Source organism: Pseudonaja textilis, chromosome 2 (assembly GCF_049901715.1).
Source record: "Pseudonaja textilis isolate UNSWEBS1 chromosome 2, rPseTex1.2, whole genome shotgun sequence".
NCBI classification, from domain to species: domain Eukaryota; kingdom Metazoa; phylum Chordata; class Lepidosauria; order Squamata; family Elapidae; genus Pseudonaja; species Pseudonaja textilis.
Window position 1 is genome coordinate 97,247,761 of NC_141991.1, and position 18,969 is coordinate 97,266,729.

Genomic DNA, 18,969 nt, shown 5'->3' on the forward strand with positions numbered 1-18,969 from the left:
CCTCCCCTGTTAAACTACTCTTAAGTTAGGAAGATTTTTCTGACATCCAGTTGGATTCTCTTTTCCTGTAATTTAACTTAAAGCCATTATTCTATGACTTAAAGTTATGGAATGATGGATCAGAGGTCTTGACCTTCTTTGTGACACTCTTGCAGCTATTCAAAGAATGCTGTCATTATATGCAGCCTAACATTCATTTAACATAGAAGCTAAGTGCCAGCACAGCCTTTTGTGCTGTCGTGATGATTGGAAGCCAGATGAGTCTTTGGCTGAGAAAAAACTAAACCTAGCTCACAAAAGAACAACATTAAGATCCACTCCACCCAGGCATCTGCTGGGCTCAGTTGAGGTCCTGAGGGCAGGCACTTTTGTCATTCTAATTCTAGTCTGCCCTTTACAAAGATATTAATGGATACCCATTTCTGGGTATATGGAAAAATAGGTCAACATGGGTGGATGCATGGGGAAAATTGTATTTTGAGATGATCAAAGCTAGGAATAACCCCCAGGACTGTGCCAATTGTTCACCCAGGCAACTACTCTGTGTAGCCAATAAAATCTAAGTTTGTTTTCTTAAAGTTTTTTAAACATTTGTAAATAACGGAATGTCTTTTATTTTTCTTCTGAGAAATTGTTGCAGGGAAATCATTCTATATTTTATGGATGTGCGAAGGTTGTTTTTAAATTAGTTTATGATTCTCTTTCCTTAGTTTAGAGATTTATTAATCATATTACAATCAAACATGTTAGGCAATAAAAGAGCTGCATACCTGCCCAAACCAATATAATGAAGAACAAAGTCATCCCACTTGTGGTTAAAACAGCAAAGATCAATGGGCCACATTTTATAATTCCAAACATGGGCAGGGAGAGGAAAATTATTGAAAGGCGCTTCTTCCCTCAGCATATGAGGTGCATTTTCATGAAACAGGGCTGCAAAGATAGACATATGGCTTCATAAAAAATGAAAGTTGATAAATTGAACCACAGTATGCAGGTAATTGTATTTCTCCCTCTAAGGAGTTGAGAGCAGAAAAAATGCAGGTCTTCTCCTCTTCATAACTGTGTGTTGCAGTACTAGCCCTCATTTTTTCCAGTGCTATGTGCACTTAAGATTAAATCAGATTCATTGGTATAAATTCAGCCTGACCTGACACTTGTGCATTCTCCCGAAAACTGCACAGAACATCCCACGGGCATCACTGCATTCTGATTCTCCCTAGTAATCTCAGGCCTTTGATGTTCCCGGTTCCTAGAGCCTTTGAATCTACCTTAAGAGTCAGATCAGAGATTCGCTCTGCGAAAGGCAGCGTTGGCCTCCTTTCGTTTATTTTTTTCTCCTTCCATGATGTTTTCCTTCTGCCTATTTTTTTTTTTTTTTTGCACGCCAGGAATGTTTGTGGCTACTCCTCACACTGGATTGCCTATACAGTGAGGTGCCCCATGAGAGTAAGGACCTTAATTCAGCAGTTTGCATAGAAAGTGCTTCTCTGCTAGTGGAACATCTTGGCCCGCGCGAGACCAAACGCACATCGCCTCGGAATGCACTGGCTTTCTAATTTTATGAATGACTCTATTCATGCGGCCCCTCCTACCTTCCCCAAGTCCCACCCCTGGAATGTTTGGAAGTGCGCCACCGTTGCTATTGGCTGACAGGAGGTTCCCACTGGCCCTCCGCCCGGTAGGTGGGAGGGCCTGGGGAAAATATAAATACAGAAAGAAGGGAATAGCACTTGTAGGTACTGGAAGTAGCAGAAAAGGGGGTGTGCCAAGGTCCTGAGACCTTATAGAGGCAGAGCCTCAACGCTCAATTCTGTCTTGCTGGGAGTTTGCTTCCCGGGGTGTTTTTGCTTCTCTCCTTCAGCAATATTCGCCCTCTTCCTGGTCGCCTTTTCTCATCAAACAGGAATGAGAGCGGCTGCCCTGACCCTCGTAGCTTTCCTGCTGGGTTTCTCTCAGGTGAGTAGTCTTAGCTAGACTAGCCCTTTCTCCTCTGTTTCGACAAGTGAAGGGGGGGGGAAGAGTGCGACGTTATTGTCAATAGGACAGGAAAAAAATGACCAGCTGTCAAACAGCGAAAATCATAATGGGGTTGGATCAAATAGCAATAGCGCTTGGACTTGTATACCGCTTCACAGTGCTTTTCCAGCCCTCTCTAAAGAAGTTTACAGAGTCAGCATATGCCTCCCCCGCACCCCCCAACCATCTGGCTCCTCATTTTTACCCACCTCCGAAGGATGGAAATTCTCATTTAATCCCCAGTAGCAGCTTCTACCTTGCTTAGCCCCCCAGTGCTGACCTTCCCACCGGGGGGATTTGACTTGACTCAGATCATTACCAGGTGACGGGTTTAGGTGCCCTTCCATTCGAGTTCCGGCTTCATCTGGCCACCGAATTCGGCTTGGCAGAAGACCAGAAGGGCACAGTTTGGAAGGGACCTTGGAGGTCTTTCTAGTCCAAGGCAGGAAGCCCGACACCGTTTGACGTCCGAGCACTTGTTCCGTCACAAACAACATCCAAGAAGGGGATCGGGTCAAACTTCACCGCCTGCCTAAAAGCCGGCCGCTCCACGCCGGGCCAGGTCGGGAATAAGCAGCAGCCCGTCGAGGGTGCGCAAGCAGTTTCGTTTTCCGCCTCCGTCGATCCCCAGAGCTGCCGGTCGCGTGGCCTCCGCTGCCTCGGCGGCCGGACGCTTTGATTTGTCTCCAGAACTGTAATCCCCGCGTGGTCGACGGGATGGAGACCCCGGCGCGGTCGGTGGAGGGTGGGTGGGGAGAGAATGCCGGGACTGCGCGGCACGCAGCGCCCCTAGGAAACGACCTCGGTGTCGCCTTGAAAAGGAGGGTGGGGGTGGGGAGCCACGGGTGGAAAAGCGAAAGCGTTCGCCCCCGAAAGAGCCGGGCGCAGGAAGGGGGGCTTCCCGGTCTTCTGAACCTGGAGGCTGCTGGGAGTTGGTTCGCTGGACGCCTTCCTCCGGGGCCTGCCGAAAGAACTGCCTTTCCCGGCCTCTCCGGCTCTTTTGCAGGTCGCGGGCCGCAGCTGCCCTTTCCCATGCCGCTGCGCGCCGCTTCCCCTTCGCTGCCCTCCCGGAGTCAGCTCGGTTTTCGACGACTGTGGCTGCTGCCAGGTGTGCGCCCGCCAGCTCAACGAGGACTGTGACAAGCTGTCGCCCTGCGATCCTCATAAAGGCCTGGAGTGCAATTTTGGGGCCGACCCCTTAGCGAACCGGGGCATCTGTTGGGGTAAGTAAGCCTTTGCACGCAACCTGGCCTGGAGTTGGAGGAGCCGTTCCTCATCTGCTGCTTCTAGATGAGGTGGGTGACAGCTCCCTCCATTCCCGGCGATCAGGGACGGTGCCATGCTGGAAAGAGGGGTCTGGAAGCGGCCCTCGGAAGGACAGAAGGTTGGAGTTCCAGGCTGGACTTATATGTCTAAAAATCTACCGCTGAAATTGGAAAGAAGTATCCGTGGGTTATTTTTAGCGATTTTTTTTAAAGTCGTTCTTTAAAACAATAGAGTAAGCTTTTATAATGGGATTTCTGCAGGTTTGTCCTATTGCAATATCCTGTGTTAATAATTAAGAAATTGCAGTGAGGTTTTAAGTGATTAATATAGTGTTCACCCCCAGTGAAGTTTCTAGGTGATTAAGCACTGAAAAATGCTTGACCTAGTGAATTAGTTACCCTCAGTTTCACAAGCAGCAGCATTTTATTATAGCAGGGAATGGTTCCAAATTCATCTGTCTTAGAAATATGCCTTCATTCATTGCTTTGTGGCCGATTTGATTGGGCACAATCTTTGCAAGCCAAAAGTCACTGGAGGTAGTATCTCCAAATACGCTAGATGACTGGTGGAAGGCTTAAAGCACCACTGCTCATCAATGTGTGTAGACAGATTTGGCTGGATGGACCAATGGTTTAACAGAAGGCAGGTCTGTTTGTCCAGGCTATTTGGCATATAAATCTGAGCTGGACTGATCTCCATGCCTGGTGATATCTTTTTAGAGATGTTAGGTGAGTTATTGGAAATAGGGAGATCATTCAGTGCTAATGAAGATAACTTGTGTGAGTGTGATGGAATGTGCACCTGGAGGAGCAGTGTGAGAGTTTTGGCAACAAAGAGCTTTCCCAGAAAGAAGCCCAGATTAAGAGACTGCACGGTCCTGAGCTGGATGCGGAAAGGGAAAAGTGGTTCGGGATAATCACACCCCGGAATCTCTCAGGATACATCTATGAGGTTAGAAAGTTACAGCTTTAGTTTGGTAAGAGTCTGTCCATTAGCATTGGACTTGATTGGATCTCAGGGTCTTGTCTCTGGGCTTGGACCGAACAGTCAGTTTCCAAAATACTGTGTCTTATCCCAGCTTCCTTTAGATTACTGGCAGATAAGATCACTCTGTAGTACCTAGTAACTTCTATGCTCAATAGTAGAGTAGTACACAAAGAGATCGGGGCAGTGATATAAATCCAGAGATTTGAGAAAAGAGACATTTTTAATAACTATGCAGAAGTGAAAGTAGAAAGAATGCATGTAGAAAACCAGATTGCATAACCAAAGGAGGTTTGCTTCTTAGCAAGTAGAGCAGATGGATTTTGTTATTATCATAGATAAGACTTCCAGGATGTACATACACGAGCATCAGACTTGCTTTAAAAACTGAGGCTTCCAGATGACCTAGCCATAGCTCCCTACACCCATGGACAAATACACAGGAAATAAAAGAAACCCTATAACCACATATAGGACAAGTAAAAAAGAAGACAACTTTTAGCAGAGCAAGAAGGTAAAGACTACATTGCTTTTTATGCTAGAATTCTCACCAGACCCTCCAGCCCTTTCCCAAGCCACTGCAACCTGATCCCAGGCTGTGTGTGTTTTTCACATCCTGTTTTCACATGTCTATTTAAAGCTTAGAACACTCGCCTCTTGTTGACATGGCCCCTAAAATTTCTGCAGATAAATATTTTCCTCTGACTTCTAAAGGTGATAGCCAGTGACTTGGCTGTGTTTTCACTTCTGCATAATCTAACTCTGAGGTTTCGGGTACCACTCCCAGTTTCAGCTGAAGTTGTATGTTAGCGCAGACCAGCGGGATGTGACCTTGAAGTGTTCTCAGTACCTCTTGGTTATTTTTCAGGTCTATTTGTGTGAACAGTGCTCCCTGGTGTCTATGAAGGTGAAATCCTAATTAGATGCAGGCTGGGAAATCTTTGTGCTGAAGTTCAGAATGATTTAAGACTTCTTTCTGCAGCTATTTCAAAGGATCCTATGTATGTTTGTTTGAAAATAGATTAATAAGAAATTACCTGGCTTAGGGGAGAAAAGGATCATGGATGGCATGATTAGTGATAGCTTGCCCCAACACAGTACCTTGGTAATTCATGCAATTTGTAACTTCTGACATGATCCTCTCTTATAAATGTGTATGTTATATATGATTACACCCTTAAACACACACCAACTAAATTGGAACGTCTTTTTTCTTCCCTTCCTCAGCAAAGCAAGAAGGTCGGACCTGCGAATACAACGGCCGTATCTACCAAAATGGAGAGAACTTCCAGCCTAGTTGCAAACATCAATGCACTTGCATTGATGGAGCGGTGGGTTGCCAGCCTCTTTGCCCACTGGAACTGCCTCTGGCTTCGCTAGGCTGTCCCAGTCCCCGGCTCCTTAAAGTACCCGGTCAATGCTGCAAGAAATTTGTGTGCAGCAAAGGATCCAAGAAGTACAAAGGTGTCACCTTTGAGTACAACTCAAATGGAGAGGCCAGTAACAATGAAATCATCTTTGTGGGTAAAGGTGGACACTGGAAGAACCTGCCAGGTGAGTGGGCAGAAGACAGAAACTCAGCAAAGTTGAGTTACTCAAGCCCCACCAGTGTTAGTGGTGTTAGGAACTTCATGTACTTTCCTTATTCAACTGAAAGAAATATTTCTCTTGGTTAAGTTGGGACAAAATCACAGGGAAAGAGGATTTTGTAGTTTATAATTGCTTCAAAGATTTAGATGGGGTAACTACAAGGCCACAGAGTTGCATTGGACAGGAGTATTCTTTGAAAGGAACAACTGCTGCAGAGCATCTAACCAGAATATCCACTAGTCATCATCTTTTTTAAGGCTGGAGTGTCTCTGCTGCTTCAGGACAAACATATTGTTCTTGAAGCCGTTTGTAGGAATACTTTCTGTTATGATTAAGATAATGGAAATAAGACAGTAGGTCTTAATAAGATTAGATTTACAGGGGCAATACATGGAAAATCGCAGCAATATAATCTAAATGTGACCGGATATAAAGTCAGTGGCCGAGGCAGCCTCCCAAATTTGTTTGTTGAATTTTCTGGTTGAGGTCGAGTCTTGCAATCCCTCTGCTCTCACTGCCTATGTGCAGTCTGCGCACTCTCAAAAAGCTTGTGCTTTGAGCGGATAGCATAGAATAAAAGTCTTTATTGGCCAAGGGTGATTGGACACACACAAGGAATTTGTCTCCGGTGCAGAAGCTCTCGGTGTAGATACAAGCAACAAGATGTGCAGAGGATAGAACGAGCTGACCTTAAAAATAGTTTTGTTTCAACAACAAGAGATTAAAAAGCTAACCCGGTGTTGGGAGGTGATCCTAAGTAGGATGGGAACACTAAACAAAAATAGGGGTAGGAATGGCAGTAGCCTGTTGCCCTTTTGGGATCTAAATCTGATGCTCTTCAGGGGGTCATGAAATGTGATACTTTATTTGCATTTTGCTCTGGTTTCCAGCTGCTATTTCTACTAAACATGACTGTGGGTGGTGAGGGTGAGGTCAGAAAGCACGGCATCCATATCAGTATTTTTTCACCTGATGTCCAGAGTGCAATTTTCTCAAGAACTCGGGATTGCAAGATAATTTTGTGGGTTCGTTCTCACATCTTGCTTGCTGCAGCACAAAGATGGCTGATTGTTTTGTTGGGGCATATCCTAACGCAGGGGTATCTAACTCACGTCATCACGGCAGTGTCACGTGACCTATCGGGACTTTCCCCCCTTTGCTAAATTGGGTGTAGGCACGGCCAGCGCGTGATGCATCTGGCCCGCAGGCCAGGAATTTGACAGCCCTGTCCTAACAGCATTACTTCCTTCTCATCTCCAGCCTATAACTCAGGCAATCCAGATCCATTCTTAGTTATTCCAGTTGGAAGGAGTGCAAAACTTATGTAATAGGTAGACATGCCCTGGAGTGGCACGGTCAGAGACATTTTCAGCTCAATTCCAATTGTCTCAGCAGGCCAGATATAGGAACAGCTCTCCCCATCAGTTGTTGAGCCGCTGGGCCTCCATGAGTATTGTGGTTTTGGCTGCAACCTGGTCTATTTATCTTTACAATATCGGACTCCCGGGAGATTGATAGATCTTCAGCCAGGAATCTTGCTATCTGATATGAGTGTGTACAGTGCGCATGTGTGTGTGTTGAGAAGATTGTAAATAAATATGTAAACTAGAAAAAGCCTAAGAGGCACACATACCCTCAGGGAATAATGGGAGGGAGAAAAGATACCAGTTTACTTGATCAAAATTGATTTGCAGAAGAAATTGGCTTGAGAGGGGAAAAATACTAAAAAAAGACCTAGAGGCAAATGATCTAAAGGCACAGTAGCATAGAGTTCTTTCTGGTTCAGGCATTTCTGTATTTCCAATCAGCTCTTCTGATCTCAGACTTTTTGGATGGGGAGGTACAAATTCTTTGATGTAGCCTAGAATGTATGGTACGATTCAAGAATGGTTTCATAGATGCTGCCATCTCGTGGTTATTGGTTACCTTTAAAGCCCTTCATGGCTTGGGACCAGTTACCTGAGGGAATGTCTCTTGCCAGTCACATCTATCCGACCCATTAGAGCAGGGAGGCGGGGAATGCTACGGGTCCCATCCCTGAGGGAGATACACCTGGTGGGGCCGAGAAAAAGGGCCTTCTCTGTGGTGGCTCCCTCTCTCTGGAACATCATTCCCCCAGAGATTAGAATGGCCCCTTCTCTGATATTCTTCTGGAAGGAACTGAAGACCTGGTTCTGCCAGCGGGCCTGGGGAACCCAGAGCAGGATAGAGCCCATCAAATGGCTCGTGTAATCTGCTATTGTCAGGGCAGGGGGTGGGAACTGGAATTTTATTTTTTCCAGATTTTGCTCTATTGCACTTTATTAATTTATTTGATTCTTTTTGTTAGTTTTTGGTGTTTTTTATTTTAAATATGGTTTTACATTCTGCAAGCCGCTTCGAGTTGCCATGAGTGGCAATATAAATTCAATAAATAAATAAATATTTGGACCATCGCAGGCTTTATAGAGTATTATGGATTTCCTGGGAGTTTGATTTAAGTTTGTCAGAAGCATATAGCGAATGATAAAAATTAGATGTTGATTTATCAGTGAACTCTGCACATGCATGTTCAGGATAGGTGACTGGTTTTCCTTCTGGAAAAACTAGCAAGAAATCCCCCAGTCACTGTCCTGAAATCTACTTTGTGTTGAAAGTTGCATGAGGGAAACAGTAGCACTCCCCCTTCATGTTGCTGAGTCATGGTGAAGATACTGTGTCAACTCGGTTTCATTGAGGGACGCATCAGGGTTGTGTTTGATCTTGGGTGGTGGGGCCTGGGGACAGAGGGGCATGGCCAGCTCGACATCACTCATTGAGGCTCCATTTTCAACTGTGATGGCCTCCTGAAGCCCTCTGCCAGTGAAATCAGAGGGTGCAGCCTCCCTGAACCCCATTTTTGTTGGCAGAAGCACCATGGGCCGGTCCTTTGCTGTTTCCAGGGTGGGCCAGATCTGAGCACCCCATGGGCTGGTTCCGGCCTCAAGGCCTCCAGTTTGACACTCCTGCCGTAGTTGGTGGGAGCAACACAATTTATGTCAATATAACTTCTTCCCAGCAGAAGGACAGCAGGAAAACAAAAACATATCTGTAAGTGTCAGCCCTGACTCTTGTTTAATTTTCCATGCAAAATAGAAATAAGAAATGTCCCCAGACATTCTTAACATTACAGGAGTGTGGAAGAGGAAGGCAGATATGAGGTGGGCCCCACTGACCTGATACATTGCTCAGTCACCAAAGTTTTAAACACAGAAAAGTTGGTACCTGAACTCCAGAACTCAGATTTGTTTTCTTTCTTCCTCTTTCTTCGGTTTTCTGTGCTATAACCATCTGGTGCATGGTTTGCTTTGACCTCTTCATGAAATACCGAGTGAAGTAGCAGAACTGCCAGAGGCTCTTCTTGGTAGAAGAACTTCGCTGGACAAATCTGAGCATCTAAATAATTGCTCAATTTCCAAAAGTGCCCAGCCCTGAGCTACTCACCAGCAGTGCACCAAGGGCTCCCCACCACTGGTCCACCAACAGCATCTTGTTGTGTGCACTCATCCCAGCTGCTGGGATGTTGTTTTGCTCATGTCTCCCTTGGGATCCCTATGATGGTGAAGTAATGAGATTTCTCTCTCTCCCCCCTCAGCATGGAGACCATTCTTCCAGGATCAAGATACAAAGCAAGAGCGCAAATGCTTGGCCCAGACCACACACTGGTCCCCGTGCTCTAAGAGTTGTGGTTTTGGCATCTCTACCCGCATCAACAGCAATAATCCCCAATGCAAGCTGATCAAAGAAACCCGGTTGTGTCAGGTCAGGCCCTGTGAGCAGCCTGATTTTTCAAAGCTAAAGGTAAGATGGCAGAACCAAAAGAAAAGGAGGGCTAGAGTTGGTTACTGCAGCCTTCCCTTTTGATCCTAGCCATAGATCATGCTGTGTGGAGTTGACAAGAGTTGCAGTCCAAATGGGGAAGAGGCCTTACAATTATAACCCAGTTTCTGGAAATCAGAATGTGTATATTAAGTACTGTATATACCGTGTTTCTCCAACAACACGTCCCCACCCCCCGCAATAGGAAGACCCAGCATTTTTCTAGGCATAAAATGAAATTAAGCCCCTCCCCCCAAATTTAGGCCTAGTTTAAAACGTGAAATTGGGGGGGAAAGGGGCGGAATTTGCCATTAGGAGTGTCCCGTGGGCAACTACGCCTCACCATCAGCCGCTCCTAATGGCCAATCATGGTGGAGCACGGAGGGCTCCCTTACCCCCACCAAGCGCTTTTGCTGCAGACCCAGGTCAGCAGGCGGGCGGCGTCAGCGTGGATGTCCAGCAGCATTTCAGCCGCTTCTCAGGCCTCTGTAGCTTCCACGGTTCCCACCGGTGCTAGCACCTCTCTTCCAACGCCATCTCCAACAACAGCGTCTGAGTCGCTCCCGCTTTTCCCCAGACAACAACAGGAAAAAACAAACATTTTGAGGTACCTGGGAGCACCACGCACTGCGTTTTGGTTTAATCCCGAGCAGCTGGGTGGGTGTGAGAAGAGCTGCGGGAGCGTCTGCTACTGCTACCTTTGGTGCTCCAGCCTCGGGCTCTGCAAGTTTGCAAAAGTCCTGGTGCACAACCCGTTCCTGCATTCCAAGTGCCCAGGCCGAGCTGCAGCTGTCCCTCTCTTGCCAGCGCCGTCTCCAACAACAGCGGCAGCAGCGGTGGGAACCGTGGAAGTTAGAGAGGTGGCTCCCCCACCCAAGAAGCGGCTGAAATGCTTCCACGGTTCCCACTGCTGCTGCCGCTGTTGTTGGAGATGAGGGCGCTGGTGAGAGAGGGACAGCTGCAGCTCAGCCTGGGTGCTTGGAATGCAGGAACGGGCTGCCCAGAGGCCGAGGCTGGAGCACCAAGGGTAGCAGCAGCAGAGTGGCTCGTTTGGCTCTTCTCACGCCCACCCAGCCGCTCGGGATTAAACCAAAATGCAGTGCGTGCGGCGCTCCCATGTAACTCAAAATGTTTTTTTTTTCCCTGTTACGGGGACTAGGGAAAAGCAGGAGCGACTCAGATGCTGTTGTTGGAGACGGCGCTAGTGAGAGAGGCGCCAGCAGCGGTGGGAACTGTGGAAGCTACAGAGGCCTGAGAAGCGGCTGAAACGCTGCCGGCAGACATCCCCACCCACCCGCTGACCCGGGTCTTCAGCGCTTGGTGGGGGTAAGGGAGCCCTCTGCGCTCCACCATGATTGCCCGTTAGGAGTGGCTGGTGGCGAGGCATAGCTGCTGGCGGGGCACCCTTGGCGAGGGTGGGAAGAGGAGAGAAAGTAATTCACTCCCAACAAGACGTCCTAGCCGTTTTTTCGGGGCTCAAAAAAAAACAAGATCCGGCCTTATTATATGAGAAACATGGTATTAATAAAAAAATATGAGTTTCCTGCAGCCAGGTTCTGGGTAAGGAATGGGGTATCTAATAATTGAAGTCAGCATTCCCTAACTAATGCTGGTCTGTGGTTCTGACTTCAGACACCCTAATTAAATGGTCTGTAGTTTAATCTTCTCCAGGGATATTTGGGACAGTATAAGAGTTTTACTGGCCATGTTTGCAGGCAGTTTTAAATAAGTTGCTGCAGTGGGGAAAGCTGTACTAATTCATAGCAGTCTGGGCCTGAGAGAGGACTAGATGGGTAGCATTAAATACTTTCCTTTCCCCCTTCTCCCCCCCCCCCCTTTTTTTTAGAAAGGCAAGAAATGCCTGAGGACGCACAAAGTGCAAGAGCCTGTGAGATTCAGTCATGCTGGTTGCAAGAGCCCACGTCGTTACCAGCCCAGTTTCTGTGGGGCCTGCCTGGATGGCCGCTGCTGTGTACCTCTGCGCACTCGTACACTAGATGTACCTTTCCATTGTCCTGATGGGAGCAGTTTTACCAAGAAAGTCATGATGATCCATACTTGCCAGTGTGGGGCAGCTCACTGCCCGCTGCTGAGTGAAGATGCCATGGGACCCCAGTATCAGCTGAATGGGGACATCCACAAATTCCTGGAATGACAGGGCATGCCAACCTGTCTACCGGCGATGGCTCTGATGGATTACTTTGGATCATCCAGGCCCTTCCCCGTCCTGCTTGATCCATGAAGCTAAGACAGGCTGTAGTTGCTCTGCTTCCCTGAATGCAAATCCGGAAGATAAAATGGCATTTGGAAATGGCCTCACCCTTCGGTATTTGGAAAATGCATTGGGCTATGTTGGGAGTATGGCTATCCAGTGGGAACGGATCAAATGGCACTGATTTCAGTCTCTCTACTCAGTCCAGCCAAGCTCAGGCTGGAACTGAGTCTCAAGCTACTATGGTAGGAGAAGATCAAAGACTTCTGATTTGATTTGATTTCTATTTCATGGCCCTCGTGCTCGAAAGTTTGAGGAAGCACAGCATTGTGCACTATTGGTAGCTGCGGTGGGGTGGGGGGGATCTGTGGTTCAGGTTGCTAAATCCCAAACTGGGCAGTTTTGACATTTTCAAGATCCCAGATTTTTTTGGGGGAAATAGTACATTTTAAGTTAGATAAGTATGAACTGTAGTGGAATAAGCTGTCTCTCAAAAGAGCCACAATTCTGAATGAGTTTGGGATCTGGCAATAAAACCTTAGAGCAGGGGTGTCCAACCTTGGCAACTTTAAGACTTGTGGACTTCAACTCCCAGAATTCCTCAGCCAGCTAAGCTGGCTGAGGAATTCTGGGAGTTGAAGTCCACAAGTCTTAAAGTTGCCAAGGTTGGACACCCCTGCCTTAGAGCAATCTAATGAATAAGGAATGAAAAGGAGACGGGAAACAAAACTCAGATAACAAAAGTATGTATTCTTCCCCCCACCCCCACCCCAGCCTCAGCCTCCTGTGATTTTTCTGACCAACTGGCCAGAAAGAGATGCTGGTTGGGTCTTCTTATCTCACCATTGTTTACTTCTGCTCCTTAGTTTGCTTCCTCCTTGTCCTTCAGTTTAAACCGGTTTGCTAGTTTGCCCATCTTTACATCCAAAGGCTACATTCCTGACTGCCCACAGTGCCCCCTAATGGCAAGATGTTTCCAGGAAGGAGCTCCGTGCAAGGACCCAGCAGGAAGGGAAATCCGTATACACTGTTCATTCATGGTCTACTTTCGATCTCCTCTAGTTTGCACTCTGTTAGGCTACTAGTCTGTTTGTTGCCAGTCTAGCTTTTAAGCTTCACATTCATGGAGGGAGATCTCAAACAGAGGAAAAACAAAATTACTTTATGGCTTTAAAATGAGTTGAAATGGAGTTGAAAGAGGATTGTTCTATATGTGCAGCCACTTTAATCTCTGGTTTTAAAAGCTTGTACAATGATGATAGTTGCACAAAGAATTTTGTGTTGGGCTGCAGCAGCAGAGATGTATAAAAAAAGCAGCGTTTGAGATACCGTCCGTTTTCCAATCAACGATTGAGCCAAAAAGCACTTAAAAAAACAAAACAAAAAACATCCTATTCCCATTCTGGTCCTGGTGAACAACAAAAGGAATGTTAAAAACAAACAAACAAACCAGGGCACAGTATTAGAAGGGACTTGAAACATTTTGGAACAGTTAGGAAAACCTATATTTATACGTGCAGCAAAGTACTCTCTGCTCCAAAGATTATTTTATGGATTTTTAAAATTTTGTTTTGCATAAAGAAAAGCTTCAATAATAGATTGGAGCGATGGCTATTTAGCTTCATAATGAAGCCTTCTGTGCATTACCTTCTAGATGCAAAGTTTTTATTCCTATGTTAATCATCGAGTTGCTACAGTGATAGTTCAGTGTTTCTCATTTTAGTCTGTTTTATGACCCTTCCTGCTTGATAGAAAGCTCTGTAGCAGAGAAACAGGATACGGCCCTTTCAAAATGATACTCGAAATGGGCTTGATATAATGCTTCCAAAACAATCTTCTGCCAGAGACAGACAATGGAATATGGACTTGGATTTGCCTTGATCACTTGTAGGCATCTGATGTCCCCTAAATGTATTCCACCTTAATTACAAGTCAAAATGAATAGTGGCAAGAGATTGTGGAACCACCAATGGTTCTCAATTGGTGGAGACAAAGGTCTTCCAAGGATGGGCTGTGTAAGGTGTACACATGAACATACACAGCCCAGATCTACTGAGATTACAAAACCTTGTGAAAATGTATTATTGCTGATTTTGATCTTTATTTTGGCCTTTTATTTTAAGATGAAAAACTAATTCTTATTTGGTTTAGGGATCCCATGAACTGTGTGTGTTGGGAGCAGAGGCCACACACCATGGTGAGTGCAGGCACCACATGGCTGATCTGTGGCTTATGTGGCAGTCCTCAAAAAAAAAAAACTTTCATTGGAGGGCTTCAAATTAAGGAAAAAGTAAGAGTCACTTGGAAGGTACCAGCATGTTTTTGATTCTTGGAACCATCAACTCTGAATCTGCAACTCTCTCAAAATGACTTTAGAGATGGTTATAGTAAAAGTAGCTGACTATTCTTGGGCTGTGGGGAATGAGCATTGCTATGCTACTTGCTTTGGAATTGTACTTTGGATTTTTTCCCTCCCAAATCTGTAAGGGAACAGGCAGGACCTGGCCTTATTTGGAATGCTTCTGCTATTTTAAAATATATTTTATTCAAACTTATGCTGATCCTTTGTTTCAATGAAGATTATGTGGCTATAATTCTGTACATTGTCATGTCCACGAATGAAGGCGAATATAAGTGTCACAGGATAATGCTGCAGGATTCAATCTGAGTCGGTCACCGGGACCAGAGTTTTAGTTTGCCAAGCTTTCAGACTCCTACTGGAGTCCATCCATTGTCATGTCTCTCCCATTGCCCTTTGGTGGAAGATATACAACCCCTTAAAGAAGAAAATTGAGAGAAGTAAAATACTCAGAGGTGGTATCCAGCAGATTCTGACCAGTTCTGGAGAACCAGTAGTGGAAATTTTGAGTAGTTTGGAGAACTGGCAAAAACCACCTCTGACTGGCTCACCCATCTATTCTCTGCCTCCTGAGTCCCAGCTGATCGACTGGGTCTTCTTTTGTTGCCCTGCACAGGAGAACGGAGCTGGAAAGCAGGTTAGTGGGGTGGAGAGGGAATGGAGATTTTGCAGTAACCTTCCCCTGCCACGCCCACCAGAACTGGTAGTACATTTTTTTGAATTCCACCACTGAAAATACTTCTGAATATCTGGAGCAGAGCAAGGAAATTCCTGATTCCTTCCAGATAAACCCCTGAGTCCCCCCTCATTTTACAGAAAACATCAACAGGTATTGAATAATTAATCGAGTAATTTCCCCAGGATCTGGAAGCACAGCAACAGAAGACAGAGGCATAATTGTTGAAACAACGCCCATTTGGAAAAACAAACAAACAAACCTGCTGATGAGTATTGCCAAGTAAAGCATTCCTCCTGAGCTGTAATATTCAAAGGCAATTTTGCCAAACCCTGTGCAGAGTTTTGGAAATCAGATTTAAATGTGTTTGCTTCAGGGATGCAGGTTCAACAGAGTTTTTTTTTTTTTAGATTAGCCCTGCATTTGTGGGACTTATTTTGCTGCATTTCTTTAGGTAGGTTTTGCTGTGTACTTAGCAGAATGCAGACATGCACTTGTACACATGTGCTAGTAAATTAGGTCCACAGACCCTATTTCTAAGGAAACATAGTTATAAGCTGACATAGCTGGAGATTAGAAGGATCAATACTATTGGAGCACACCCCTACCCAACACTATTAATAACCGGTTTACAGTCCCCTATTGTGTTACAATTACCAGTATTCTTTAAATCTTTTCCTAATTGTGGAAAAATAATTGGAAAAGACTAGGTTGGGGAAAATGTGCTCCACCAAATGTTGTTGAATCAAGATCCAGTCAGTTCTAGTCATCATGATAAGAACATAGGAATGAGTTGAGGTTATAACCCGACATCTATTTTTAAAAGAATAATCACAGCAGGATTATTTTCTGGTAAAATCTAGAGAGATCAATGTTTCTTTTGTCCCTCATTGTTCATTTAGTATAATGATTAAACAGTTGGATGAAGATAGAGGTTGGGTGAATAACATTATCTTCACCTCAAAGAGTTGCTGTGAAGATAATTTCAGAGCAACCCTACATACTAAATGCAAACCAACATGCGTAAACAGATAATTTTTGCAAACCAACATACGTAAACACACACACACATATAAACACTAAAGGAATTTTAAAATAAAAACAATACAAATTTTGAGAGAAATTTAGAAGTAAAAATGTGCAAAGAAAGAAATAGAGAAGACAAAGTTATAAAGAAGTTTCTGATTTTCTTAATAGCTGTTGCAAGTACCTTTATACCCTTTCTCTATGATTACAGCAGAATTTGCTTCTTTCTATAGTTTTATCTTTCCAATCATCAAATCCATAAATCACAACTTCATTTTTTCTTGTTTCAGCAAAAAGCCCATAAGTGGTTTCCAGTCACAAATATAGTTATTGTCTTTTTCCTAGCTAGGCAACTAAATTTCTTGATCTCAAAAGTCTGTCATCCTCACCAGCCATCCCTGAACTGTGAATATTTCAGAGTCTTTCCATTTTTGTGCATATAATAATTTTGTAGCAGTGATTGTATGTAAAAGCAACCTTTTAACTTTTTTTCTAATTATCTATCCATTAGTCCCAATGCGAAAAGTTCTGGTTTCAATTGAACAGCAGATTACCAAGGATTTTCAGTCTATGATCCAGGTACCCAAATACTATTCTTTGCTGAGTTCTTTATCTAAACTATAATTATGATATTGTGTTTTGATCTCCATGATCATTCAGGAAAGACCTACAACTCTTAAGTATTCACTCTAGGACTGAGATCTGGTTAAGACTGCTAATAGAACTTGTGAAAATTATTTTTTTGCTATCAAAACTATCTCAAGAATCATAAAGAGGAGATAAAACAAATGAAAGGCTTTCAGCAATGTTTTCTCTGTGTTTTAATAGGCAGCTTCACTTATCATAACAGAGGCGCCAACTTTCTTTGTCCTGACTTTGCATGCAGACAATTTACTTTCTTCCCATAACCAACCTCCCTTCTCCAATTACAATAGGAATTATAGCATAGAACACATCTGTTATATTATAGTAATTATACTATTTATATTATACCCTGCTACAGTAATATAAATCCTGCGGCTTCACTTCCTGTGATATTGCTCCCTGTCCTTGTAGAGGCAATATCTCAATGATTCTCTTCTTCCAATAGGCTGCAAGAGTTGGCAGATTTTTAGGTAAGGTTGAAGGACGGTCAGATATAATAATGTTATATTTATATAATGTTTTGGACATTCTTCCAAACAATGAGATAATTTTAAGAAGCAATTTTGGAAGACATTTTCATTATTCTTCTGTTTTGCCATGTCAACAAAAATATATATTTTTATTTTTTACTAAGTAGTATAAAAGTATTAATAAATATTGATATTATATATAAATATATATTTATAAAAGAAGATCAGGATATTTTCTAAGATAAAACAATTGGGCAGCTATTGTAATGTTTAGGCTGGGCTGGAGGAAACATTCAGTGATGGGGAAACATTCAGTTTAGCATGTCTTCCTGTAGGAAGTTGGCACCCACACCTCTCCTAGAAAATTGAAATATCCTAGGAAATATTAAAAAGGCAGAATATTTCCTCTAAAAAAAAAAAAAGAAACTCAGAAGCAGAAATTCACCTCAGAAGTAGAAGCTCCTCCCCCACCTTTGTTAATGGGTGGGCCATTAAGGCCTGGGCCAGAATACTTTACATAACAAAGATCTCCAGGTAAAGCTATAGCAATTGCTCAAAAGCCCTTTTCGGTGCATCATCATCCAGCAAGGCTCAACCAAGCCTAGAGCTCAGGACAGCCTACAGAGTTGCCCCTGCATGGCCCCATGGGAGTCTGACAACCAATCAGAATACAAGCTCCAATTCAAATCCCAACAAAGGTTATAAAACCCAGGCACTCTCATCATATCAGCCCTTTTTCTTGATCTCTTCCTTCACCTTGAAGCAGGTGATCATCCTTCCTTTTCACTCTGGAGCTCCAAGCCATGTGGTCCTCCTGTCCACCATTAAACCTTCCAAACAGCCTCCACGTTTCCAGTGTCTTTTTCCCCACTTGGAACTGAACCCAGAAGGATATTTCTTCCAACATTCCTTCCTGCTAACTTTAAAGAAAGAGAATCATCCTAAACTGCTGGGTTACAAAGATGTGTGATTTCACTCTTTTTCTGCTCATATTTTGTCTTCTCTCTTGTGCAAATGTTTGCAATGCGGGGAAAACTACATTAAAACGATGTGTGAAAAATGAAACATAGGTAATGTAAGTAAAAATAATATTGGAACATTTGCAAAACAGTTGAATTTCATCCCTTTGGTATTGTTTATATAATGAACCTTAGATGTAATTCTTGAGAAATAGTATTAAATCTCCTGATAAAATTCAAGTTCTGCTTTGAAAGCACACCTGAAATCAGTGAAAATGCCCTGTGAAGGCCACTGAGAGAACATGAATAATTCAGAAGTGAAAAATTCTATATAGGAATAGTAAATGTAGGCTTGCCATTTTAGAATAGCAGTAGCAGGTTATTAGCAGTTTACCTTTGCCTTTAAACATGTAACAACAGGTGGCAGCCCTTAGCCAAATCTGACTATCTCAGAATAGCTGGGCTAGTTCCTGGATGAGAGGCTACCATGAATCTTGGCCAGAGACTAGACTTGGAAGCTGAAAATAAAATACTTGGAAGAAGGTACTGGTGAACCATTTCTGTCTCTTGTTGCCAAGATCATTATATGGTCATTCATGTTCACAAAGTCACCAAGATTTGAGCTTCAGTCAAAGGAGACTTTTTAGTTACAAAAACAGACAAAACTTCTCGGCTAATTTTAAGTTAGGACATTTGCTTCATTATGGGGTTCTAACTTGTGTGAATAAAAAAGAAATACAGCAGGAGGGAAATGAAAGACAACACAACTCTCCTTCTAAATGACAGTGGCTTAGTCTTTGTACAGGAAGCTACTGACTTATGAAAATAATCAAGTACAGCTGTTCTTCCCAGATTCTTTCATAGAACTATCAAAGCCTGAAAGCTGTTCAAAGCTAAAGCTGCCTTTCAGCTGGAGGGAATACTTG

At 44.0% G+C, this 18,969-nt stretch overlaps 1 protein-coding gene and 1 long non-coding RNA gene across 2 annotated transcripts; one reads left to right on the forward strand and one right to left on the reverse strand.

The window, feature by feature from the left end:
* The first annotated feature begins 1,632 nt into the window (after positions 1-1,632).
* Positions 1,633-12,457, forward strand: LOC113433475 (CCN family member 1-like). The gene is made up of 5 exons (XM_026696089.2): positions 1,633-1,959; positions 3,026-3,242; positions 5,497-5,823; positions 9,473-9,678; positions 11,543-12,457. The coding sequence occupies exons 1-5, from the start codon at positions 1,909-1,911 to the stop codon at positions 11,849-11,851; spliced, it is 1,110 nt and encodes a 369-aa protein (XP_026551874.1). The 5' UTR covers positions 1,633-1,908; the 3' UTR covers positions 11,852-12,457.
* On the reverse strand, positions 11,755-14,465 carry LOC148126969 (uncharacterized). Its single transcript, XR_015741771.1, has 2 exons — positions 12,589-14,465; positions 11,755-12,445 (listed from the first exon to the last, which is right to left on the reverse strand). It is a non-coding gene; the product is annotated as an uncharacterized LOC148126969 (long non-coding RNA).
* Positions 14,466-18,969: the final 4,504 nt, after the last annotated feature.

Bases quoted from the DNA above. Each gene is read 5' to 3' on its own strand.
- LOC113433475 (XM_026696089.2), top strand. From the start codon at position 1,909: ATGAGAGCGGCTGCCCTGACCCTCGTAGCTTTCCTGCTGGGTTTCTCT. The intron at 1,960-3,025 runs GTGAGTAGTCTT...GCTCTTTTGCAG, and splicing joins TCCTGCTGGGTTTCTCTCAG to GTCGCGGGCCGCAGCTGCCC. The intron at 5,824-9,472 runs GTGAGTGGGCAG...CTCCCCCCTCAG, and splicing joins ACACTGGAAGAACCTGCCAG to CATGGAGACCATTCTTCCAG.